Source organism: Artibeus jamaicensis, unplaced genomic scaffold (assembly GCF_021234435.1).
Source record: "Artibeus jamaicensis isolate MK-2021 breed Jamaican fruit bat unplaced genomic scaffold, CSHL_Jam_final scaffold_833, whole genome shotgun sequence".
NCBI lineage: Eukaryota > Metazoa > Chordata > Mammalia > Chiroptera > Phyllostomidae > Artibeus > Artibeus jamaicensis.
This window is the reverse complement of record NW_026522056.1, coordinates 4,836,197-4,862,493: the sequence shown is the minus strand read 5'-3', so window position 1 is coordinate 4,862,493 and position 26,297 is coordinate 4,836,197. Positions and strand designations below refer to the sequence as shown.

Genomic DNA, 26,297 nt, shown 5'->3' with positions numbered 1-26,297 from the left:
CATGCATCATTATAGTCAACTCCCTGGCCTACTTCCATTTCATTTCTTAGCAAACCTCCATCCCTTGATTAGCTCATTGGCCTCTGAGTCTGCATCAGAACAGTCAAGACATTGCTAGAGGAAAAATCAAGCCGTGGGACTAGTTTTACTTCAGATTTCTAGTGTACACAGCACAACCTAGAAACCTATGTGATTTTCTTACTGGTTTTTTTCCCCACAAGCTTAATGTGCATTTATACCTACATCTATACTTAAATCAAATCATCTACCTTCATCATCACAGTCTGTGACCCTGCCATCCACCCTACTGCTCAAGCCCAAGACCTGCACATCACCCTATAGTCCTTTCCTTCTTTTGCTGTCATCAGCAAGACCTATTAGTTAAACCTCCAAATTAGACCTTTCTCCATCTCTGTTGCCACCGCCCTGCACCAAGCCATCATTATTAGCACTTGCTTAGATTACTAGAGTGGTCAAACTGGTGCCCCTGACTTTACTCTTGCCCACATGCAGACTTTTCTTGGCTATAAAACTATGATGGTTTCTAAAAATATAAATTTGATTGTGTCAGTCTCCTCTAAGTCTTCCATGGTTTCCTATTGCATTTTTAGAATCAAACCCTCCGTACATGAGTCTCCAGGTTCTGCATGACCCCTCTGACTTCTTCTTACACTGCTCTCCCCTAACCCAGACACTGCAGCCCCATTCGTCCTGCTTCTGCACTTTTAGGATTGTCATTTTTCCCGGTACGGTTATCAGTCAGAGACTTACCCATTTGTCTGCATTGTAAGTCATTTCATTTGGGCCACTCAATTTCCCCATAAAGTAAACTTCCGTTCTCCTTGCTGATATAGGTGTCTTGCTATCAGCATTTTGGAGTCAGATGGAGTGAAGATGGCTAGGAAGACTCTTACCATTGGGGACATAAACCTGTATTTCATCTCTGCCCTTTCTGGTGCCCTAGTTTAGAACCTCACTGGCTCCACTTCAGAGAATACACATCCAGTTTCTCTGGGGGTGATGGAGGGGTCAGTAGTACTCACTTTCTTTGCTATGTGTACATACCGCATACCAGATTAGGGCCTGGCTTGAATCAGGATAGTTATTACCTAGGTTTCTGAGGGGTAAAAATAGAAATTGGGAGTGAGATTGACATGACAGTTCTGTCCTTAGCAGTGAGTTTCTGTTGCTGACAGTTTAGTCTCTGTCAGATACTATATTTGTTCATATAAACGAGTGCATGTAAATGCAATTCTAATCCTTTTATCTCCATTCAGGTTTTAGGACAGCAAATTAATGACTTTACCCTTCCTGATGTGAACCTTATTGGGGAGCATTCTGATGCTGCAGAGCTCGGAAGGATGCTTCAGCTCATTTTAGGCTGCGCTGTGAACTGTGAACAGAAGCAAGGTAATTTATCTGAAGTTAGTGTATGCATTTAAAATAATAACAAAAGCCCTGGCCAGGTGGCTCAGTTGGTTAGAGCATTGTCCCAATACAACCAAGGTGGTGTGTTCAGTCCCTGGTCAGGGCACGTACAGGAATCAGCCAGTGAGCGCATCAGTGAGTGGAACAACAAATCGATGCCCTCCCCTTCCTTACACTCTCTGTAAAAATCAATTAAAAAATAAGAAAGTGATATATAGTAACATAAAATATATAAAGATATGTAATATGTAAATGTGTTCATAAATATCTATTTAATATATATTCAGTAGTATATTCAAAAGTGATATGTGTTGTATGTTTTATTTATAAATCACCAGTTATAGACAATAACATCTTTGAAAGGCTGTCCTAAAAAAATGACATTTTTTCTGATTTTGTTGGTTTCAAGCTTAGAAGGGTTTTTACACATTAGGATAAATTTGATTATGATGATATGCTTTCCATTTCAGCAAGACTACATAATTCTTTAAGTAGATTATTTCTAACTACACCAATGAAATGAAATTTACTTTTAATTGGGTAAGATCCAGCTGCATTAATTAATTAATATAAATAATGATCTACTGGATCAGTTAGTCTTTTGGGACTTAAAATTAGATAATTTAGATGGCAAGATGAAGGATTTACTTCACAAATATTTGCTGAACTTATGCATTATGCTGGGGCTAGGAACGCCATGTCAGACAAGGCAGGCGTGGTACCTGCCCTCCTGGAACGTGTACACGCATGGAGGTAGTGGGCAGTGCACAGGGCTGCACAGAGCCAGGTAGTCTGAGCGGTGGCGAGTGCTGTGAAGGTAAAGCACAGTGGGGGACAGTCTGGGCTTGGGTCAGGGAAGTTATTTAAGCAGAGATACGGCGAATATGGGTTACGAGTAATCCGAGTATTGGAAACTGAGGGTCAGAACGACCTAAGTTACCTTTGAGGGATTGGAAACCAACAATAATTAGGGAATAGTGAGGAGGATGAAGGGAGATGAAGCAGGACAAAGATAGGTAGGGACTATTCTAACTGAGGATGACAGTGTGTTATTTCTATTTCCGTGACCTTTGAAGGAGATGGATTTTTTTTCAAGCCCAAAAGTGTTTCTCTTCTTTGTCGTACCCCACCTCTAGTAATACAAAACAGATCTTTATTAACTTGCTGTTATGCTTTTTTTGGGCATGCTAAGTTTAATAGCAGTCAACATTTTTTTTTAAAGCTCTGACTAGTTTTATTGGTTTCTGATTCAGGAATTTTTTCTAACAACGTATTTCTCTGTAGCCCTATGTCTTTGATATTTTAGCATGCTGCGCTCTTACAGGAAATTTTAGCTTGTTTATTTAGTTTAACTCATGAATTAAAATAGAGAATTATCTACATTTTGATTTTTGTGTATTACTGAAATGCCTCACAAGTTTTTGTCAAAGATTAGAAGATTGCTATAAATAGTATTCAAGACATTAAATATCTAAGTAGTTGCTTTGATTTTGAAAGGTGGATGAGATGTTATTTAATGTAGTTCATTGAATTCAGATAATAGCTTCTTTTTGAAGATTTTTATTTATTTAAATTTAGAAAGAGAGAGAGAGAAACACTGATGTGCAAGAGATATATCAGTCATAAACCCCCTCCCCCATTGGGGACCTACCCGGCAACTCAGGCACATGCACTGACTGGGAATTGAACCAGTGACCTTTTGGTTCACAGGTCTGCATTCAGTCCACTGAGCCACACAAGCCAGGACTCATAATAGTTTTTTAAATATTTATTCTGTAAGAAGAGTCATCAGCTCTTGGGATTATCCTTAGTACATAGGGTCCTTGGAAGTGTGTAGCTAATCACATAAAAAAGTAAGAGTAGGAAAAGACAAAGATGTTACCTATATCCATATTCCTATGGAAAAGAAGACATTTATAATATTTATTGAACTTCTCACACAGATCAAGAGTTCTGTTTAAAATGTACTTTCAGGTTTTTTCCCTGAAATTATGTTTAAATGTTGAAAACTTTGAACAGCATCTTAACATCTCATTTATCCACAGGCCACTTCTCCGCTCTCTGCAACACAGAGCTAAGAATTAAATTAAATGAATTTCTGAATTGTTTGGGAACTTCCCAAACTGGAGCAAATAAATGGTGGAAATTTGAAGAAAGAGACTAGTAGTAGAAAACACACTGATAAAAATGTGTTTACTGAGTGTCTTCTTTCTGCTGGGTACTCTAGTAGATGCTACAGAACAAAAAACACTGTGTACAGATTAGGAAATTAGGACTATGAGTTACCCAGGATCTTTGGCTTGTGAGAGGCTAGGCAAGGACAAAAGCCCGTAACTCTTCCCCATTCAGACTTAATACTCTTTATACTGAACTGTGCTGGAAATTTTGGACCTAAAAGATCAGTTTTTCAGGATCAACTCCCTGACATAGCAAACCTCATTCTTCAGCATTGCCTCATTGGTCTGCACCAAGTAATCATACATTCTTGTATTTGGACTTCTAAGATTTGTAAATTATTTCTCCAAAATTGTACATTAATGTAGTTATCATCATCATTTGTCATTTAGCATTTTACGGTGTTCGCGGGGAAGGGCCTTGACGTGGCAACACCGCTTCTTAACTAACGCTTCCCCTCTCACACCTTACTAATGACTCCCGCACCGCCCTGTTCTCACTGTTACTCTCTTTACTCCGGTAGGCTGTCGTTGAGTTCTCCTTCCCCATTGTCAGTGCCACTGCTTCTTCTCTTCCATGTTCACAGTCTTTTATTTTGAGGGTTGTCTAGTCATTCTAGCTGTACCACTTTCTCCAGTAGCCTTGGCATTCTGTGTTTTGTCCCTTCGAACAGAATATCTAAACACACTCCCTCAAATTTCAACACTCACAGGATGCTCCTCATGAACAAGACAGAAAATTGAACTGAGATGAAAGGATTGTTTTTTTTCCTAAATAGTGGTTATGACAATATTTCTACTTTTGGTCTAAGAACAATATCTGTGATTTAAGTGTGTTGTGTATGTTTATTTAACCACCTATTTGATTGGGTATAAAATGTCCTTAGGACAGTACTTCTTTAAAAACATGCTTTTGATTAACTAATAGCTTTGGCATTCAGAAACAGAATGTCAATATCATAATTTAATAGCATGTCAAAATTCTTTTTTTTTAACAAGTTACCTATCAAGCAAAGGATTACTGTTTGTCATTCCAAAGTGATGAGTCTCTTGCCAAAAGGTCACTTTAACAATTTCACTGTAAGAATCCTTCATGTAATGTTACTTAGAGTGCTGAGATAAGTTTTTGGTGTTTGTTTTTGGATATATGGCAGGTTGGGGCTAAAATTTCCTAATTATTTTACCCTTTTAACTGTTTCTTATTAAAATATATTTACCCTATTTGTTGGAATCCAGCTGACCTATTGATTTTTTTTTCATTAATGTCACTTTTGTCATCCATTATTGGATTTGGAAATAATAATAACTACTTCCAGGGCTTTTTTGGAAGGCAGTTTTTTTCAACTTTATCACTGCAGACAACCAGGAGAGCTTTTTCTTTTTCCACAGTGATGAGGGTAAGATTGGTAAAGTAGGTGCTTGAGCTCATTAGAGGTATGAATCGTTGTTTTAAAGCCCAGAGTCATCCAATAACCGTTTACCTGTGATATCAATTTCTATCTTAATCCTCATTCCCCTGAGCAGCTCTCAGGTCCATTAAGGTTTTTCTTTTCCGTAGAAGAAAATATTAATGTTAGAATTATATACAATTCAATGCTTTTTATGTCACATAAGAATAAAGCACAGGCTTCAGAATGGATTTAACATGTAGCAAACAATAATGGGCAAGTAAGATAATTTTTAGATTTTCAGAATAGTGATAGTAGTTTTATCCACCCTGGCTTTAGGCTTTACCATTTCATTGTTTTACATTCCTAGGCTCCTGCATTCCTGTGACCATTAGCTGGAGCCTCAATTTTATAAGGAATGGACGGGGATGGGTTTGGGTGATCTATTGAGGAAAGATAAACACTGTGATTTGCATCCTTTACCTATGGCACATACGCTCAGTCGTATATGAGGAATGGGTAGGAAGAATCAAAACATTGGAAACTACTTACAAGAGCACGTGAAGTGTAAGCCTTGAACTCCTTTGACTATCTTAAACTTGAACAATGACATTCCAGATTGTTCTTGTTTCAGAGTACATCCAAGCCATTATGATGATGGAAGAATCTGTTCAACATGTTGTCATGACAGCCATTCAAGAGGTACGTTGGAGCTTTGTGCTTACAGTTTGTGATACATGAAAGGAGCAAACATGATTTTAAATAGAGGTGGAGTTGTGGCTGGAGTGGCTCAGTGGATTGAGTGCAGGCCTGCAAATTGATGCTTTGCCATTCTGATCTCCTGGCAGGGCACATGCCTGGGTCGTGCCTGGGTCGCAGGCCAGGCCCCCAGTAGGGGGTGTGCAAGAGGCAACCACACATTCATGTTTCTCTCCCTGTCTTTCACCCTCCCTTCCCCTCTCTCTAAAAATAAATAACTAAAATCTTTAAAAAAAATAATAAAACAGACTACCCTAAAAGTCTTGGAAAAAATAAATAAATAAATAAATAGAAGTAGAAATTTTCTAAAAGATTCTCCTTTTACAAGAAAATTTTCTTTTAGACTTATGATACAGCTTGTCTCATTTTTATTAAAGAAAATCATTCTCATTTAAATTTCTCATTTTTATTTAAATCTTAAACATTTATCTTGCAGGTATAGATATTCAGTAACTATTCCTGATTTTTAAAAATATCCTAATGAACTAGTAATTGTAGACTAATTCTCAAAGCCAGTATCAATAATTTCTGCCTTTAACCAACAGTCTACATCAGACTTAACTGTTGATTTCTTATTTGGTAGAAAATGGGTCTTCAACTCCAACTGGACCTGAAGCAATTTCTTTTTTTTGTTCTTTTTTTTTTTTATTCTCACTCTTGGACATTCTTACTGAGTCTTTATTTTTAGAGAGAGGGGCTTCTTGTACACACCCCAACCAGGGATCGAACCCAAAACCTAGGTAGGGTGCGCCCCGACCAGGAATCGAACCCATGACCTTACAGTATGCAGGACTTTGCTCCAACCTACTGAGCCACAATGGCCAAGGTAAAGAACTTTCTAAGTGAATATTTATATTGAAACTACAGACGAGGGGAAATGTCTTTTTAATTTGCCCTTTCAAGTTCTCTGCTGGGGCCTCTGTAACAAAAGATGTGTTAAGAGAAAAACATACAAATTTATTTAATACAAGTTTTAAATGACACAGGAAGCTTTATAAGGAAATTAAGACCAAGGAAGTATTTAAACCTGAATGTTTTGATGCTAGGTTTGATGAAGAGTGGAGATTCATGGAAAAATGTAATGGGCAAGAAGGATTTAAGCCAAGTTTAGTGAACTGGGGGAAACAGCAAGTGCTGTTTCACTCAGATTCCTTTTGGCAGCTCTCTGTCTTTGGAGATGAGGGTGCTGCTCTTCTGAGTCTAGAAAAGGCACCTCTCACATGAGGGGTTCATGACCTACTTCAGGGAAGGTCAGGAGAATCCTTCCTGTACTCGCTGCTTCTCACGTTCTTTCTGTTTGAAATATTCTATATGCCAAGGTGCCATATTTGGGGGTAGCATGTCCTGAACTCCAGCAAATGTGAAACAAAACTATAAAAGTAAAAACAAAATATAGATTAATAACTGGTTGATTCAGGATTTGAGAATGTTTTTAATCATAAAAGCAACGGAAGAAATTCTTAAGGAAACTAGGAAACAGAGGGCATAGATATACAGTTAACAGAAAAATATAACAGACAAATGAAAAATGCTAAAGGCTGATTAAAACAAAATATTTTTTAAAGTGCTGACCAATTGACAACACATTTGGGAATTCCCGCTACCCCTCAGGTTTGAGAATTCGTTACACTGATTAAGAACTCAGGAGGGATGACAGTTTCATTACAGCAAAAGGATACAAATCAGAACTAGCCCCACCCACCCCCAGTGCACAGAGTGAGGGTTTCAAATGCAAACTTCTTGCTGTCTCTTGCCGGCAAAATCAAGACATGTGACCATTCCAGCACATTAATGTGTGACAGTATGCAGAGTACCATCAACAAGGAAAGGTCTCCTGAGTCTTCACATCCAGAGTTTTTATTGGGGTTTTATTATGTAGGCATGATTGATTGGCCATGAGGTTGAACTCAGCTCCACTCCCTTCCCTCCCCAGAGGTCAGGCCGATCCGAGGTGGATCACAGCCCCAATCCTCTAGAGCATGGTCGGTTCTCTGAAGTCCTCTCCTCCCCTCTGTAGTACCTGGGGGCCCTGCATGAATTACAAAGACACTTTTCATCAGTCGGGAAGTTCTAGAGCTGGAGAGGCCATCTGCTGCCAAGACCAACCAACCAACTTTTTATTGTACGGGACCTTGTGAAAAAGCAGAGCTTTTAAAAGATCGTTTTGACATTTAGTACTGGTGCATTTTTTAAAAATGTTATGCTCTTATAGAGATACAGGTCATGGGTGTCAGAATATCAAAATGGTGACCAACCCAGCAAGCTGTAACTGTAATTTACTCTTAAGAGGACCTGGGTTGGCTCTGTAGTCATCAGAAACCCAGCCTTCTTGTAGTTAATTGTTGCTTTTTTTATTTTTTAGAAAATTTTTTTCTTTTCATTGATTTTTATTGGGGGTTGTACTGGTTGACAAAATTATATGGGTTTCAGGTGTACAATTCCCCAACACATCATCTGTACGCTGTATTACGTGTTCACCACCCCAAGTCATGTCTCCGCTCACCCCCCCACACCCTTCTCCATCTCCCCCCAGCAATCAGCACACTGCTGTCCGTGGAGCTTTTGCCAATCTTTAACATGAGTCCCACGATGTGGTTGAGCTATGGCTTCTCAACGTGCAGTTATCATGAACATTTCCACCTGGCAGGACGGATTGAAGGAAGGGTTATCCACCCCCTCTAAATAAATTGTCAGTAATCCTCATTCCTATTGGACAGATACAACTCATATAGCCACACGGGGTCACTGGGAAACATGGTCTTTATTCCAGGTGGTCATAGACCCAGCCAAAATTTGAGGTTTCTGTTAATTAAGCAAAAACAGGAAAAAAGAGTAAGGGGCCACTAACAGTTTTTCTTCCTTACTGTGACTGACCCTCAATCACAGTAAGGAATTTTAGGAATTTATCCTAAGGAAATCTGAAATACAAAGATTCATAATAGTAACATTAAGAGCAAACATTTATCTAGCACTTAAAATGTGCTAAATAGTGCTGGTACTTAACTAAGCACATAACATTTATTAACTCATTTAAAATTCATTACAGTTTTAATTAATGTTACTGAAATGTACACTTAAAAATTGTTAAAATGGCAAGTTTTATGTTATGTATATTTTACCACAATAAAAAACTATTAACTACAAGTCTTGAGGTATGCACTGTTAATGTCCCCATTTTATAACAGAGAAAACTGAGGCCTAGGCCGTGTGAGCAGCTTGCTCAGGTCTGCACACGGAGTAGGAGGAGCAGAGTCAGAACTCACATCTGAGGTGTCTGCATCCAGAGTTCAGACCCTTAACCACTCTGTTGCATTGCCTCAAGATTGTTTATTTTAGCATTTTCTAGTTCTGAAAAATTAAACCTGAGTGCCCAGCAATAGAGGAATGGATAGATTATGGTACAATAATATATTAGCATATTATGTAGACATCAGTTTTTTTGTTTTACTTATTTATGCATTCATTGCTTGATTTTGTATGTGCCTCGACAGGGAATTGAACCTGCTACCTTGTTATATCAGGGTGATGCTCCGACCAGCTGAGCTACCCGGCCAGGGCTAAAGCATGTTTTTGAAACATATATAATGACATAGGGGAAGGCCTGTAATATTTAGGGAGATGGAGCACATGGGCAAGAAAATGCCATTTCTGTTAAAAATTTAAATTAAGATGAGTGAAAACAACTTTGCTAAAGTTTTAATCATCGCCAAATAGTAATATTCTATACTTTTTTCTGTATTTGTTAGTTTTTCTATAGTAACAGGTATTAGATCTATGATCAGTAATATTTTTAAAATCTGGGCCCTAGCTGGCATAGCTCAGTGGATTGAGGGGCAGGGGATGCATGGAGGCACATGTCCTTAATTTTTTCTGGGACTAAATTTTGTTGTTGTTTTTTTTAATTCTATGACTGTAGTCCAAGGAATTATTTAGAGATTAAAGACAAAGATGGGGCACAATGGTGTTTATTAAACTATTTTATATTAATGGAAATGTAAAAAAAGTCTATCCTTTGGTAAGCAGGTGTTTAAAATATGGTACTTTGATTCCATGGAATATTATATAGCTGATAGAAATTTATAAAAAGGGGGAAGGTTGTCTTATAACAAAGAGAAAACATTTAAAATGTCAAGTGAGCAAGTCAAAATATAAAATTTGTACAATTAGATTTTAAGAATAGGTTATATGTTAACTGTGTGCATAGGCCTTTTATTTATGTAGTGAATACTCACTGAGCACCTAATGTGTACAGGAGCTGTAACAGATAGTGTGCATACAACTATGAAAAAGTAGACACGGTGTCATGACTCATGGAGTGGAGGTTTCATGGGGAAAATGGCTAAACAAGTAATTCAGATACATTCAAAGCATTCACAGGGAAAGTGCCATGACAGGAAAAAACAGCAGTACCTCAAGGGAGTGTCTAACTCAGGCTCAGGATATTAGGGAAGGCTTTTCAGAGGAAGTGGCATCTAGACTAAGCACAGGATGAATAAGGTAAGGAAGGTGCAAAAATTGTTCTAAAGTCCAGGAGACAAGAGAAAGCAAGACCTATATTCCATGTTGTGGGTATTAAAAAAGAATGCCTGTAGCAAACATTTTAAGGTACAAATAAGAGATGAAACAAGAGACATGAGATCATTATTAAGATATTGAGCAGTTTTGTTAAAGGAGTTGGAATTTTGGGAAACGACTAGATTTTAAGGAGAAAAGAGATTGAAGTCTGTACCTGAGAAAATTGGTTCCGTGAGAAGAATGAATCGAAGGAAAAGAAGGCTGGTAAAAGGAAGAACAGTTAGGAAACCTTAGTAATTATCCACTGAAGAATGATGGGATCCTACCCTGGCTCGTGTGGCTCAGTGGATTGAGTGCCAGTCTGTGAACCCAAAGGTCACCAGTTCAATTCCCAGTCAGGGCACTTGCCTGGGTTGCAGGTCAGGTCCCCAGTAGGGGGCAGCTGAACAATGTATCTCTCGCACATGAATGTTTCTCTACCTCTCTTCCTCCCTCCCTCCCTTCCCTTCTCTCTAAAAAGTAAATAAATAAAATCTTAAAAAATAAAAATAAAAAGAGAATGATGGGAGCTGAAGTGGGTTATAGCAGTTAGGGTGGAGTTAGGATAGAGAGAAGGGGATGAATTTGAAAATTATCAGCACTTGAATCAATTGGCTTGGTGACTGATTGGACTTAGGAGGTGGACAGGGGGCAGCTGGATAAAATTATGGGATTGAGGAAGAGCTTTTTAAAAGACTTTATTTATAAAGGCACATTCTATTTATATGTGTTTATTTTTTATTGTAATAAAGTGATCTGCTTTCTGTCTGTGGATTTCCCTGTTGTGGATATTTCATTGGATACATACCCTCTGGTGCCTGGCTTTTTTCATTTAGCATAATGCGTTCAAGGTTGTGTGGTATCATGTACCAATATTTTGTTCCTTTTTTATGGCCGAATAATATTCCATTGTATGAATGTTAGTATACACACCACATTTTGTTTATGCATTCATTCAGTTGATGGATAATTGGGTTTTTCCCACCTTTTGGATACTGTGATGTTGCCCACCTTTATTCTTTAGAAATACTTAGTGCTGTCATTTTTTACTGAAAAGTCCATGTTTTTAAATATTAAGCCACATCTTTAACTGAAAGCCTTGTCTTTTTAGTGATACGAGTAAGTAATACTTGATTGTTGTGAGTAGGCTTACAGAAAAAAATGAGCATCAGAATTTAGACCAGTGATTTTTAAATGAAGGCATTATCTTGGAGTGAAAAAACAAAGTTCCAGATTAGAAAGCTTTATAGGAAAATATTTCATTTACATTTGTGTTTTCATTTTAATTTTTATAATTCTACAATGGCTGGGTGTTCGTGTTTGTTGTGTAAGTATATTATATAGAATGACTTTTTTGCTTCATAGTTATAACCATTTAAATCTTCACTTAATTTCAGCTGATGAGTAAAGAATCTCCTGTCTCTGCTGGAAATGATGCCTATGCTGACCTTGATCGCCAGGTATCTAATTTTGCGTTGTTTTTATCCATGCAAAGGTTGAAATGGATAAAGTTTGAGTGTTAATGAAAAGGATGTTTCATTGGAAATTGCTTATGGAATATATTGGCATAATTCTTTATTTTTTACCAAAAATTTAAGAACTTAAGCCACTTTACTTATGGATATTATATATTTGTAATTAAGTTTGTAATTTGTAAGTTAAGTATTATTCCTAATGTACTTTAAATAAGTTAACTTATTTAATTTTTTGTAATTTGTGTTTCTTTTTATATGCCACATTTAACGCAATAGATGCTTTTCTGGTAAATCGCATGCATTTTCCATTAGCATAAATAATCTCTTGATTATTTATGATAAAAAGACAGTTTACCTTGCCCTGGCTGGTGTGACTCAGTGGGTTGGAGCATTGTCCTGCAGACCAAAAGGTCATGGGTTTGATCCTCTGTCAAGGCACATACCCAGGTTGCAAGTTCAATTCCAGTTGGGGTGCATATGGGAGGCAACTGATTGATGTTTCTTTCTCTCTCCCCCTTCCTTTCTTTAAAAGCAATGAAAAAAAATTTACTCAGGTGAGGATTAAAAAAAAGATAATTTACGTTTTATTTCACATTATTCTTCAGTTTTAAACTGCCTCCTCTGCCCTTCATACTTAAATGCACTAAGGAACTTAGTCCTACATTTTTAAAGGAACTCTGCAGTGTGTTTTCATGGGTTTAATGGAAAGGTACATTGTTAGTTTCTATGTTCCAGCTACTCTGGGAAATCTGTTTCCAAAGCATGGGCAGAAATCTTTGTGATCTTTGTCTCCTTTCATTTTTTTTCCCCATAGTTTATAAATATTTTGCAGGAAAATCTTTGGACATGCTATAATTTTAATCCAAGTTGTAATTTGTCTTTCTCTTGTTTTGTGGTGTGTTTGGTTTTAAAGTTGGTTACTGTGAATGAATTTTTTTTCTATCCGTGTTACACAGAGGTTTGGTCACATGAAATGAAAAGCTAGTATCATTTTATTTTAATCCATTTTTATTTTTAAAATTAAGAGATTAGTTTATTATAGTTAATTTGTTTATACTTTGCTAACTTAGACTTTATATAATAATGGGACACAACTCAGGAATGTTTGGTTTGTGCTGAGGACTATAATAATAAAAGTATTTTATTTTAGAACTGATATACAAATTAACATAAAGGTTTAGTGTGACTAAAAACTTGTATGGAAACGTACTAGCTGTCTATTTTAACAGTCAAAACCCCTGTCTTCTAGCTCATGTGTACTTTACTAAGGTAGAGTTTCTCAGCTATTACAGTCAGCATTGCCCAGAGCCAAGCAGCCCAGGAAGAAGATGTGTAAGAAAAGTTGGTTATGAGGAAAGAACAAATTGAGGTACAGAAAAGACAAGATTTAGAACTGAAAGGTATTCAGAGTTAAAGTGCCTTCTTTTGACTCCTACACAGAAGAGTTCTTGATTTCTCCCTGTTCCTCACAGAGAAAAGGGAGACAGTGTTTAATTCCATATGTAAGTATTGATTGCTGCCACTTCATATTGAAATATTTATTGTATATCTTGGTTTTTAACTAGTTGAAGAAGACTACAGAGGAACTGAATGAAGCTTTGTCAGCCAAGGAAGAAATTTCTCAGCGATGCCATGAATTGGATATGCAGGTAGGAGGTCTGTTCTGTGCCTCACCTGTTTGAAATGTACTGCTGTAAACACATAGAACGTACCGTGTACTGCCACATAGCACAGTATGTCCACCGTGCCACCCCAGTTAAAGAAAAGAAAAAAAGGAAAATAGAGTTCTGGCTAAAGATAGTAGACTGAACAAATACTTAATTTCCTTTACTGAATGTTTTAACCATCAGCTTGGTTATAGCTAACAACAGCATACCACCAGTCTTCATCTATCTCTGAAAGCCAGGAGGCAGTTGGAAAAGTCCGAAATGGTTAGAAGGAGTAAAGAATGTAGTGGCCAAGAACAGGCCACTGGGAGAACACGCTCTGGGAGAGAAGGGCAGGGAGCTGCTGTAGCAGAGCCCCAGGGCTGAGTGAGGCTACAACTGTAGGTTTTATACAGAAGAGCTAAGCCCCATCAACCCGGTCATCCACTGCATAGAATGATCTCTAGCCAGCTTCCCAGTCAGAGGGGTTCTTTCTAAAGAAATTAAACAGAAGCATAGGGAGGTTAGACTGAGTATTAATCTGCAGGGTGAGGTCCTTTTCTTTTTGTTTTTCCTTGGTTCTCTAGTTTATATAAAGGCCAGCTTCTTGTAGATAATATAGCCCTAAACTGAAGCCTAGGAATGCATATAGCTTCCATTTACCCTTGCTGTTGACTAATTCTTAAATGTGAGGCAAATCTGAGAAACAAAAGATAAAAGGATCAAGATAGGAGACTGGCTAGAGAGGAAGTGGAGAAATTTGAGGTAGAGTCTGCCTTTTAATCTATTTAATACTGTCAGTAAAATTAGCGATATGTCATCTGTAAAATAAGGACAAGGTGCAGTTTTAAAAAAGAAAAATTAGAAATCAAGAAACACGTAAGTAAATTTAAAATAGAATTGTAAAAATAAAAATCAATAGAATAGTTAAAGTTGAAGAAATCCCTCACAAATAAAGAAAATAAGAAATAAATTTAGAATTACCTCAAAATCAGGCAGGTGGGGAGAATGTGTCCAAGTCTAGATTAAACGTCATTGACCATGTTTTGATACTTATTATAGCTGGGTAATGGGTACGCAGAATTCATAGTATTTTATACTAGAAGTATTTTACTTTGAGTTGGTCCTTGCTTTGGATGCACATAGGAGGTAGTAAAATCAACGTACGCTTGGATTATGTAGTAAATATTAATATGTCATGATGTAAGTGCTATTAATTGCTTTACAGATTTTAGAATTTCACTATACATAAATGCTAAGAGTTACAATAAAAACTGAGTTAATTTAACAAGCAGAATATAAAAATTATCTCTCATAGTATAAAATTAAAGATGTTTTCATAAACCCGGTTTGACTACATTGCAGCCACACGCCTACATCGATGTGTTCATTGTCTGTGGTCGCTTTCATGCTCCGGTGACAGAGTTGAGCGCTTGCCACACTCATTACGCAGCCGGCTCCTTCTTGTCATCCAACCTCAGCTCAAACCACCTGATTTATTTGTCATAAATCATTTATTGGGCTCTCAGATGTGCCAGGTACTAAATTAGGCCTCCTTGAGAAGTCCTTCCATGGTCAGCCAATCTGAAGTAATCACCCAGACTCTCATGTTACTCTTATTTTAACCCTCTGCATACACTTTTACTCTAGTTTTAGGGTGTGTTTATTAGTTTACTTAATATGCTTTGTTTATATAGTGGCTGTGATTTGTTTTAAGTGAATGAGGGAATCACCTAGAAGATTGCAGCAGGGCCTGACGTGTTGTAGGCACACGAGTATTTGAGTTCATGAATGGTGGGCAGTTCAGTGAAATGGGCCAGTGAGTAGTGGTTTAAAATTGTAGAAGTGACCAGTGAAGGAATATCTCAACAGGGAGCTAGCTTTTCACTCTAAGCCCCTTTGCCTTGTTTGATTTGTTTTCTTAAATCATGTTTATGTATTATTTTTAACTAATCTCCTTTTTCTGGGTTTCTGAAAAGGATTTCTGTCAAATATATTGAATTAAAATATTTTAGCAACATTTGCTAGTCTGATAAATTTAGTATTAAAGTTTTGCGTTGTACACCTAGCCTTATAGACCACAAGTTATAAAACACTTATTAATAAAATTTCAAATAATCTGTGCCTTTAGATCATGCTCTGTGGCCAAGATGCAATTAAAATCAGAAATTAGTAGCAAAAAAATGAGTTGTTAAAATTTAAGTTTTCATGCCTTAAATGTTTATTTAAAAAAGAGTGAAAGAGAAGAAATGAATGAAATAGACCAGAGGCATAGAATAGAGCCGTGGCTCTATTCCCAGAATATTCTCATGCATTTATGGAAATCTTATAAATTATGGAGCTGGCATTTCAGATTCATTAATTTATTCAATAGACATTTACTGATCACCTACTGTGTACCATCCACTGTTCCAGTTGCTGTAGATATAGTGAAGATCAGGGGTGGAGAGATAGACAAATAAATCAAATATTCTTGTCCCCAGGATGTTCACAATTCTAGTAAGGAAGACAGACAATAAACAAAATAAGAATATAGTCTTAAATGGTGATAAATATTCTAGAGGGGAAAAAAAAAAAACCAGATGAGGTAGAACAGGGAGTCCAGGATAGGAAGAATTAGTAGTTTTGAATTTAGTCAATACAGGTGCCCCAGAGAAGGTGACATGTTAGTAAAGTCCTAGAGGTTGTAGGAGCAAGCCTCCCAGGAAGAGTATTTATTACCTGCCCAGCACAGGCCCTGATGTGGGAGTGTGGCTGGTATATGCAGAACACAGCAGGAAGTCAAGGATGGCAGAAGTGGAAGGGAGTGTGGAAGGAGGAAGTCAGGCTGGTGAGGCCTTATAAGCTTTTATAAAGACTTTGAGTAAATGAGAAGCCGGTGGAGGATTTTGAACAAAGCAGTCCTGTAATCTGAGTTTGCTTTAATGGAGTGCATTTGTTTTGCTCCTTGGAGAACAGAGTATAGGGAAGAGAGGACCAAATCAAGGAGTCTAATTAAGTGGCCGCTGCAGTAATCCAGGCAAAAAATTATGTTGGCTCAGGTCATCAGAATTTAGGGCTGGTGAGAAGTGGTCAAAATATGTTTGAGGTAGAGCCAGTATTTGCTAACAGATTAGACATGGTGTGATGGAAAGATGTTAAGGCTCACGACTGAGCAACCGGAAGGACAGAGTTACCTTTTACTGAGATGGGAAAGACTGTGGAAGGACTGGTGCTGGGGGGTTGGAGTAATTAAGGGTTCAGTTTAGACCATTTAAATTTGAGATGCCTGTTAGACATCCAAGTAGAAATGATCTCCAGTTCAGGGTTCCAGGCTAGAAATAGAAATGTGAACGTTGTCAGTGAGTAGATGTGGTTACAGCCATGAAACTGGAAGCTGTCACTGTCCTTAGAAAAGCTGTCAGGTGCTCTCCTAGCAGGGGAATTAGGAACTGACTTGAGAAAGGGAAGGTGAGACTAGTGAATTGGTACAGAAGCCCAGAGAGTAAGGTATCCTGGAAGCCAAGTGAAGAAAATATTTCAAAGAGGACAGAGTTGATCAGTTGCGTCCAACGTTCCTGAAGGATGGCAGTGACCTGGAAGTCAGTAGTGACTCTGATGAGCAGTTTGGTGGGATGGTAGGGCCAAAAGCCCAACTAGAACCAGTTCAGAAGGAAACGGGGGCTGGAGAGGGAGAATTAGAAATGGCAGGTTAGTTTGGTTTGTACAGCTACTGTATTGAGTTATAGTTACATACAGTAAACTACTCAGATTTAAAATGCACAATTTTGATACATGTTGATATGTGTATGAACATGTGAAATCACCACATTCGATATATGGAACCCATCACCCCTCTCCAGTCCCCAGCTCTTCTTTCAACTACTATAAATTAGCCTGTATCTTCTAGAATTGTATATAAAAGGAATCATACAGTGTATACTATTATTTTCTGTCTGGCTTCTTTTGTTATCTTGAGATTCATTCATGATGTCAGTATCAATAGTTAATTCCTTTTTAATTGTGAAATAGTGTTCCGTTGTTTGGATATTCTGCAGTTTATCCATCCACTTGTTGGTGAACATTTGTGTCTCTAGTTTATTACACTTGAAGCTGCTATAAACATTTTTTCGAAGTCTTTGTGTAGATGTATAGTTTTATTTCTCTTAAGTAAATACCTATGAGTAGAATGTCTGGGTCCTGTGATAATTGCATTAATTTTTTAGGAAAGGGCAAAACTGTTTTCCAAAGCACTTAAAACATATTATAGTCTCACCAGGAGTGTGTGAGCCTTTCATTTGAGTTTTTGAGTTCTGGTACATTGAGTTTTTCTAATTTTAGCCATTGTAGTCAAAGTGTATTGGTATAACATTGAGCTTTTAATTTGCATTTCCTTTCAGCTAATCATGACTGTCTTTTTGTGTGCTTAGTTGCTATCTATATATCTTTGTTTAATTGCCTTTTCAGATTTAAAATAATGAGTTTGTGCTTACTCTTATATATTACTCTGCCTGTGCAATATTCCAAAAGAACATACGTGTTTTAAGTGGAGGTTGATTGTACTTTTAAAAAGTACATTTTAATTCATAAGGGTAATTCATGGGCAGTTACGCCAGTGCCAGTGTAACTGGAAGAAATAACTCTTGTCTTCCTGTATTCTAACAGGTCGCAGCATTGCAAGAGGAGAAAAGTAGTCTATTGGCCGAGAATCAGGTATTAATGGAAAGACTTAATCAATCTGATTCCATAGAAGATCCTAACAGTCCAGCAGGAAGAAGGCATCTGCAGCTCCAAACTCAATTAGAACAGCTCCAAGAAGAAACATTTAGGTAAAAGACCAGTCATAAAATCTGATTTTTAAAAACTTGATAACTGTTTTTTAAAATTAAGACTGTAGTTTTAGGATTTCCAGGTAGCTACTGACCAAGGACACTGTGTAATAAACAACTTCCCCAGAATCTTTCCACATGACATGGAATAACTTCATGTCCAGGAACAGTTCTGTCAAAGCTACACCTTCGATGTTACTCAAAGACAGAATGCTGCAACTGAAATATAACTGAGTGAAAGGAAGAAAACAAACACCAGCGCCCCTCCCACACACCTGTCCTCCCCTCGTCTGCCAGGCACGCTGAGGCAAGTAAAGGCAGACTGAGAGAAAAATTAGAGGAAGACACAAGACTAGTGGAGGGGCCTTGGGGTGAGTTGGAGTGATCACCAGAAAGTTTAAGTTCACCCAGACTCTGAAATGATTTTTAAAACAAAAAAAGCAGATTAGATCATAAACTGCAGGGAACAGATTTCAAAGTGCATGTTCTTAAAGGAAAGATACTATTGTTGAATTTAAAGAGATCGATGCCCTTTTCAGGCACTCAGTTTAAAGAGATAATACAAATGCCTGATTTCTAGAGACAGGCTTATGTAAAGAGCAAACTGATTTCAAGGGACAGTCTTCTAAACACATCTCCTGGGAGAGAAAAAGTCCAAAAGGAAGGAGGAGGGACCAATAGCAACTGGATGGTGAAAGAGAAAGGAAGAAAGGGGAGAACTTGGTGTCCTGCGAGAACAAAGCAGAACTACAAATTTGAAGGGTTTAGCAGTATGATAGAAATATCTTCTTATGATTTACTATAAAATATTTTATGACCTGTTTGTTATCTAGCCATAGATAACATGGCTAGATATTTTAACATTTCTAGTGTTAAAATAGTAAGAGAAATTAAATATCATTAGATTTTTACTTTATCAGCTAACTTAGTATGGTAACATATTCTTTACTATTCCTCAGTGAAATGTTTCTGGACTTTTTTTTTTGTTTTGCCTTAATAGGAAAAAATTAAAAACTTTAGTCTTCTCAGAAACTTTCTGAACCCATGCCCTGTACACCAGCAGTCCGAAGTGTGGTCTGAGGACCCTGCAGACTCGCAGACACCCTCTCAGAGAATCTTCAGGGCTCTCTTCTGTAGCTCCGTGTCTGTGGAGGGCTGGCTTCGTTTCCTTCACAGACTTCAGCCTGAAAACCGTAGCAGATCAGTGTTGAAACAGTGCTGACACCCCAGCTTTCTTTTATTACACCAGCTATTAGAGTCACAAAAGTGTAAAACATGGCCATCTTTCCTCGTTATACTTTTTGTTTTAGAAAATAGAGTTATTTTAAGTAAACTGTGTTGTCTGTGTTAACATAATGGGTTTGTTATATATCGATAGATAAAACTGATCTAAAACAAAAATTCTTTTGAATCTCAGTAATTTTCACTCTATGAAGGGTTTCAGAGGCCAAAAACTTGGGAACTCTTCATTTGCATCTTGACTTTCTAAGACAGAATTGGTGGATTGTAAAATCTAAATATGACTTTACCTTTTTGTTTCTAATTTGTGGCTAGTTTTTTAAATTATAGTTGACATACAATATTATATTAGTTTCAGGTATACAACATAGTGATTCAGCACTTATATCCCTTACAAAGTGATCACAGTAAGTCTAGTAATCATCTGTTTCGTATGTAATAATTCCATTATTATTGACTGTATTCCTTTGCTGTACCTTATATCCCTGTGACTTATCTTATAACCGGAAGTTTGTACTTCCTAATTCCCTTCCTCTTTTCTGCCCCTCCCCCAGCCCTCCCCTCTGGCAACACTTTCTCTCTGTGAGTTTGTTTTTATTTCCTTTTGTTTCTTTGTTTGCCTTTTTTTAAAATAAGATTCCAGAAATAGGTAAAATCATACAGTACTTGTCTTCCTCTAACTTGTTTCACTTAACATAAAACTCTAGGTCCTTTAATGTTGCAAATGGCAAGATTTTATTCCCTTTCATACTAATATTCCATTGTACATGTATATGTATCACATCTTAATTGATTTACATTTCAGAAGACACCCAGGTTGCTTCCATGTCTTGGTTATTGTAAGTGGTGCTTCAGTGAATGTGAGAGTGCACGTGTCATTTCACCTTATTGTTTCCCTTTTCTTTGTGTAGATACGGAGGAGCGGAATTGCGGGGGCACGCGGTCCTTCCACTTGTAGCTTTTTAAGGCACCTCCACACTGTTCTCCACAGTGGCCGTGCTAGTTTACAGTCCCTCCAGCAGTACACAAGGATTTCTTTTTCTCCACATTTGTTTTGTGCTTTCTCTCTCTCTCTTTTTTTTGTAATAGCCATTCTGACAGGTGTGAGGTGATATTTCATTGTGATTTTGATTTGTATTTCCCTGATGACTAGTGATGTTGAGCATCTTTACATGTGTCTGTTGGTATGTTTTTGGAGAAATGTCTATTCAGCTTCTCTGGCCATTCTTTAATTGGATTGATGATTTGATATTGAGTTATAATGAGTTCTTTACATATTTTGGATGTTAACTTCTTATCAGATACATCATTTACAAATCTCTTCTCCCATTCGCTAGGTTGCCTTTTCATCTTGGGGATAGTTCCCTTCACTGTGTGAAACCTTTTTAGTTTATGTAGTCCCAGTTCTCTATTTTGGTTTTTGTTGCCTTTGCTCAAGGAGATGTATCCAAAAAACATTGCTGAGATTAATGTCAAAGTGTTTACTGCATGTTTTCTTCCAGGAGTTTAATGGTTTCAGGTATTACATTTAAATCTTCAACCATTTTGAGTTTATTTTTGTATATACCGTGAAAAAGTTGTCTGGGTTTATTCTTTTGCATGTGTTTTCCAACATTTATTAAAGGGATTGTCTTTCCCCATTCTGTATCCTTGCCTTCTCTGTCATAGATTCAGTGACCATATAAGCATGGGTCTATTTCTGGACTCTATTCTGCTCCATTGATCCATGTGTCTTTTTTTTTATTTTTGTTATTATTATACTTTTGTAAAGTATAGTTTACTGATTATGCTATAAAGTTGTCCTGATTTCCCCCCTTTTGCCCTCCTTCCCAGCGCCCCTTACTCCTTCAGGCAATTCCCCCACCCTTGTTCATGTCCACCAATCATGCATATAAGTTCTTCGGCTACTCCCTTTCCTATACTGCACTTTACATCCCCAAGGCTATTCTGTAACTACCTTGTTGTACTTCTTCATCCCCTCACCTCTCACCCATTCTCCAACACCCACCCTCCCATCTCTTTATCTTTAACCTTTGGCATTTTAATTATGATGTGTCTGGCGGGGGGCTCTTTGCATCCATCTTGTTCGGGACTCTCTGTGCTTCCTGGACTTGCATGTCTATTTTCTTCACCAAATTAGGGAATTTTTCTTTCATTATATTTTCAAATAGATTTCCAATTTCTTGCTCTTTCTCTTCTCCTTCTGGTACCCCCACAAAGCAAATGTTGAATTGCTTAAAGTTGTCCCACAGGCTGTTGACTCTATCCTTGTTTTTTTTGGATTCTCTTTTCTTCTTCTTGTTCTGATTGGTTGTTTTTTGCCTCCTTATGTTCCAAATAATTGATTTGATTTTTGGCTTCATCTGCTGTATTGTTGTCTCTCTGTAAATTGTTTTTTATTTCAGTTAGTGTATCCTTTATTTCTGACTGTATCTTTTTATGTTGTTAATATCCTCACTAGGTTCCTTGAGCATTCTTATGACCAGTATTTAAAAATTTTTTTATTTATTTTTAGACAGAGGGGAAGTGAAGGAGAGAAGCATCAATGTGTGGTTGTCTCTCCCATGCCCACTACTGGGGACCTGGCCTACAACCCAGGCATGTGCCCTGACTAGGAATCAAACCAGCGACCCTCTGGTTTGCAGGCTGGCACTCAATCCACTAAGCTACACCAGCCAGGGCTATAACCAATATTTTGAACTTTGCATTTGATGGATTGCTTATCTCCATTTGGTTTAGCTCTTTGTCTAGAGTTTTGATCTGTTCTTTCATTTGGGCCATGTTTCTTCATCTCCTCATTTTGACAGCTTCCCTACGTTTGTTTCTGTGTATTAGGTAGAGCTGCTTTGACTCTGTGTCTTGGTAGTGTGGCCTCATAGAGTAGGTGTCCTGTGGGGTCCAGTGGCACAGCCTCCTCATCACCCAAGCTGGGTACTCGAGGTGCGCCCTTCGTGTGGGCTGAGTACACCCTCCTCTTGTAGTTGAGTCTTGGTTGCTGTTAGCAAATCAGTGGGAGGAATTTGTCCAGGCCAGTCAGCTACAAGGACTGGCTCTGACCACTGGCCACCAACCTCAGCCCTTCCTGGAGGATCAGCTATTCAGGGCCAGAGTGGGGGTGCTCCAGCATGGTCTGTAGCTGTCCACTGGGTATGCTGGCCGCTGGGGTTTCCTTGGTGGTACAGCCCAAGGTCAGCCTTGACTTGTGTTTTGCCTGGGGCCACCACCATGCCTGAGTTATAGAGCAATCTGAAATGGCTGCTACTTGTGCTGGGCTTGGAGATTCTCAGGTGAAGCCAAGCTGTGAGTCTAGGTTACTAGTTCCAGTCCTAGGGCTCACTGAGGCCAGCTGCTGCTTGTTTAAGAGGATTTAGGAAGTAGTAAAGCACGAGCCAAGACCATTCACGTGGAAAAGCAGCTTAGGTGGGCCGCTAAATTGGGTTGGGTAGAGTCTGTGGCAATCCCCAGAGTGGGTCAAACAGTGTTAGCTAGGTTGATAGAATCTTAGATAAGGCTCCAGTCTGCCGGCTCTGTGAGGCTAGGGCCCGGAAAAGGGACAGTGGCTTCCGCTCACCTTCATGCCATATACCTAAGCCTCCCCCTGCGTGCCACTGTGCCCCTCAAGCCACAACCCTGTCACTGGAGCCCAGAGGGAATGAGTCTGAGTAGGTGAGGCTGTGTGTAGTTTCTTTAAGAGAAACTGCTTAGTGCTTCAGCAGTTTCTTCCACTGACCCAAACCTGGCTGGTTTTTGCAGCCAGATGTTGTGGGGACTTACCTTCCTGGCACTGGAACCCTGGGCTGGGGGCCCTGGTGTGAGGCTGGACCAGCTCATTTCTCAGAATCCCTCCTGAGTATTTATGTACCACATGTGGATTTGGGACCAGCCCATTCTGTGTCTTCGCCCTTCCTACCAGTCTGGCTGGATGTGGTTTCCTTATTCCGTAGTCATCAGGCTTTCGTTCAGTTTGATTTGCGTCGGTTCGGAGCAAGGGTCGTTCTCTGTCTTTGTTGTACTTTTGTTGTGGTTGGGCGAAGAGGTGACCCATGTCCTCCTGCACCGCTGTCTTGACACAAGGGTCGGCATGCTGTTTTGCTTCCCATAGCTGTGTAAGTGTAGTTTGAAATTGTGGTGTGTGGTACCTCCAAATGCTATTTTTCAAGATTTCTTTGGCTATTCAGAGTCTTTTGTGGTTCCGTATAAATTTTAGGATTATTTGTTTCTATTCTGAGAAAAATGCCATTGGTATTTTGATAGAGATTGCATTGAATCTGTATATTGCTGTGGGTAGTATGGACATTTTAACAGTACTAATTTTTCTGATTCGTGAGCACTGTTTATTCTTCCATTTATTTGTGTCTTTAATTTCTTTAATCAAGTTTCTGGTAGTTTTCACAGTACAGGTCTTTTGGAACCTTGGTTAAATTTATTTCTAGGTATTTTCGATTGCAATTGTAAACAGGATTGTTTTCTTAATTTCTCTTTCAGGTAGTTTGTTATTTGTGCTTAGAAACATAACAGATTTCTGAATATTAATTTTGTATCTTGCAATTTTACTGAATTCATTTATTAATCCTAATAGGGTTTTTTATATATAGTGTGTCATCTGCAAATAGTGACAATTTTACTTCTTCCTTTCTAGTTTATATACTTTGATTTCTTCTTGCCTGCTTGCTGTGGCAAGGACTCTGATACTGTGTTAAAGAAGAGTGGTGAGAAGGGACATCCTTGTCTTGTTCCTGATCTTGGAGAAAAAGCTTTCAGTTTTTGACTGTTAAGTATTTTAGCTGTTGGTTTGTCATATATGACCGTTATTATGTTGAGGTATGTTTCTTCTATACCTACTTAATATTGAGTTTTTATTATAAATTTTATTATAAAAACATTAATTATAATAAGTGTTTTTTTGCATCTATTAATATGGTCATATAATTTTTATAATTAATTTTATGTGGAATGTCTCCTTGATTGGTTTGTGGATATTGAACCATCCTTGCATCTTTGCATTAAATCCCACTTGATTGTGCTATATGATCTTTTTGATGTATTGCTAACTATGGTTTGCTAACATTTTGTTGAAGATGGTTATGGCCTGTAACTTTCTTTCTTTTATTTATTTATGTTTTGTGTCTGTCTGGTTTTGGTATCAGTGCAGTGCTGGTTTCATAGAATGAGTTGGGCATCTTCCTCTCCTTTGCAGCGTTTTAGAATAGTTTGAGAAGGACAGGTGTTGATTCTTTGAATCCTGGTAGAATTCACCTGTGGAATGGCCTGGTGCTAGACTTGTTTGTTGGGAGCTTTTTCATTACTGATTCAGTTTCATTTCTAGTCATTGGTCTGTGTGGATTTTGTTTCTTTCTGATTCAGTCTTGGAAGATTATATGGTTCTATGAATTTATCCGTTTCTTCTATGTTGTCAAATTTGTTGGCATATAATCGTTCATAGTATTCTCGTATTCTTTGTGCTCCTGGGGTGTTGGTCGTCGCTTGCTTCTCTTTCAAGTGTGATCGTATTTGTTTGGGCCCTCTCTTTCTTGCTAAGTCCTGCTGATAGTTGATCAGTTTTATCTTTTCAAAGGCCAGTTCGTAGTTGTGTTGATCTTTTCTGTATGTTTTTTATTTTTATTTTTGTGTCATATATTTCTGCTCTGTTCTTTATTATTTCCTTCCTTTTACTCATTTGGATTTAGTTTGTTCTTTTTCTAGTTCTTCTAGGTATACATTTAGATTGTTTATTTGAGATCTGTCTTGTTTCTTGAGGTAGGTTTGTGTTGTTATGAAATTTTCTCTTAGAAGTGCTTTTGCTGTGTCCCTGAGATTTTGGCTTATTGTGTTTCCATTTTCATTTTTTCAAGATACTTTTTTATTTTCTCCTTGATTTTGTTCATTAATCCATTAGATATTTAGTAAGATGTTGTTTAGCCTCCATGTGTTTATACGGTTTTTGTTTTGTTTTGTTTTGTTTTGTTTCAGTTTTTCTCTTGTAATTGATTTCAAGATTCATATCATTTTATTCAAATAAGATGCTTGATATGGTTTCAGTCTTGTTAAATTTACTGAGACTAGTTTTGTGACCTAACATGTAGTCTGCCTGGGAAAATGGTCCATGTGCACCTGAAAAAATATATTCTGCTGTGTATTAAGTCTTTTTGGTCCAAGGTATCATTGAAGGCCACTGTTTCCTTATCAATTTTCTGTCTGCTTAACCTATCTATTGATATAAGTGGCATGTTAAAGTCCACTACTGTGATGGTAGTACTATCAGTTTCTCCCTTTGTGTTCATTAATAATTGCTTTATATATTTCAGGGCTTCCACATTGGGTGCGTAGGTGTTTAGAAGTGTTATATCCTCTTACTGGATTGACCCCTTTATCATTATGCAGTGCCTTTTGTCTATTGTTATAGTCTTCATTTTAAAGTCTCTCTTATTTGATGTAAGTGTCGCTGCCCCAACTTTCTGTTGGTTTCCATTTACATGAAATATCTTTTTCCATCCCTTCACTTTCAGTCTCTGTGTGTCTTTCTGTCTGAAGTGAGTCTCTTGTTGGCAGAATATCCACAGGTCTTGTTTTTAATCTCTTTAGCCACCCTGTGTCTTCTGATTCAAGCAGTTAGTTCACCTACATTTAAAGTAATTACAAATATGTATGTACTTATTGTCATTTTATTATTTTCTTTATTGTTCTTGTAGTTCTTCTCTGTTCCTTTCTTGTCTTGCTCTCTTTTCTTGTACAGTAATGACTGTTTAGTGATTTATTTGGGTTCCTTTTTTCTTATTTTTTGCATATTTACTAGAGAATTTTGGTTTGTGGTTTCCATAAAATTCAT

The 26,297-nt window shown here is 37.7% G+C and overlaps 1 protein-coding gene across 1 annotated transcript in view; it reads left to right on the top strand.

Moving 5' to 3' along the window:
• Nucleotides 1-26,297, top strand: part of HOOK3 (hook microtubule tethering protein 3) — an 86,841-nt gene that overhangs the window by 16,361 nt on the left and 44,183 nt on the right. The window contains exons 5-9 of the mRNA XM_037164184.2: nt 1,278-1,410; nt 5,625-5,692; nt 11,701-11,763; nt 13,344-13,427; nt 18,069-18,232. Coding sequence (XP_037020079.1) covers nt 1,278-1,410; nt 5,625-5,692; nt 11,701-11,763; nt 13,344-13,427; nt 18,069-18,232 — 512 coding nt within the window. The remainder of the gene's footprint in view (nt 1-1,277; nt 1,411-5,624; nt 5,693-11,700; nt 11,764-13,343; nt 13,428-18,068; nt 18,233-26,297) is intronic.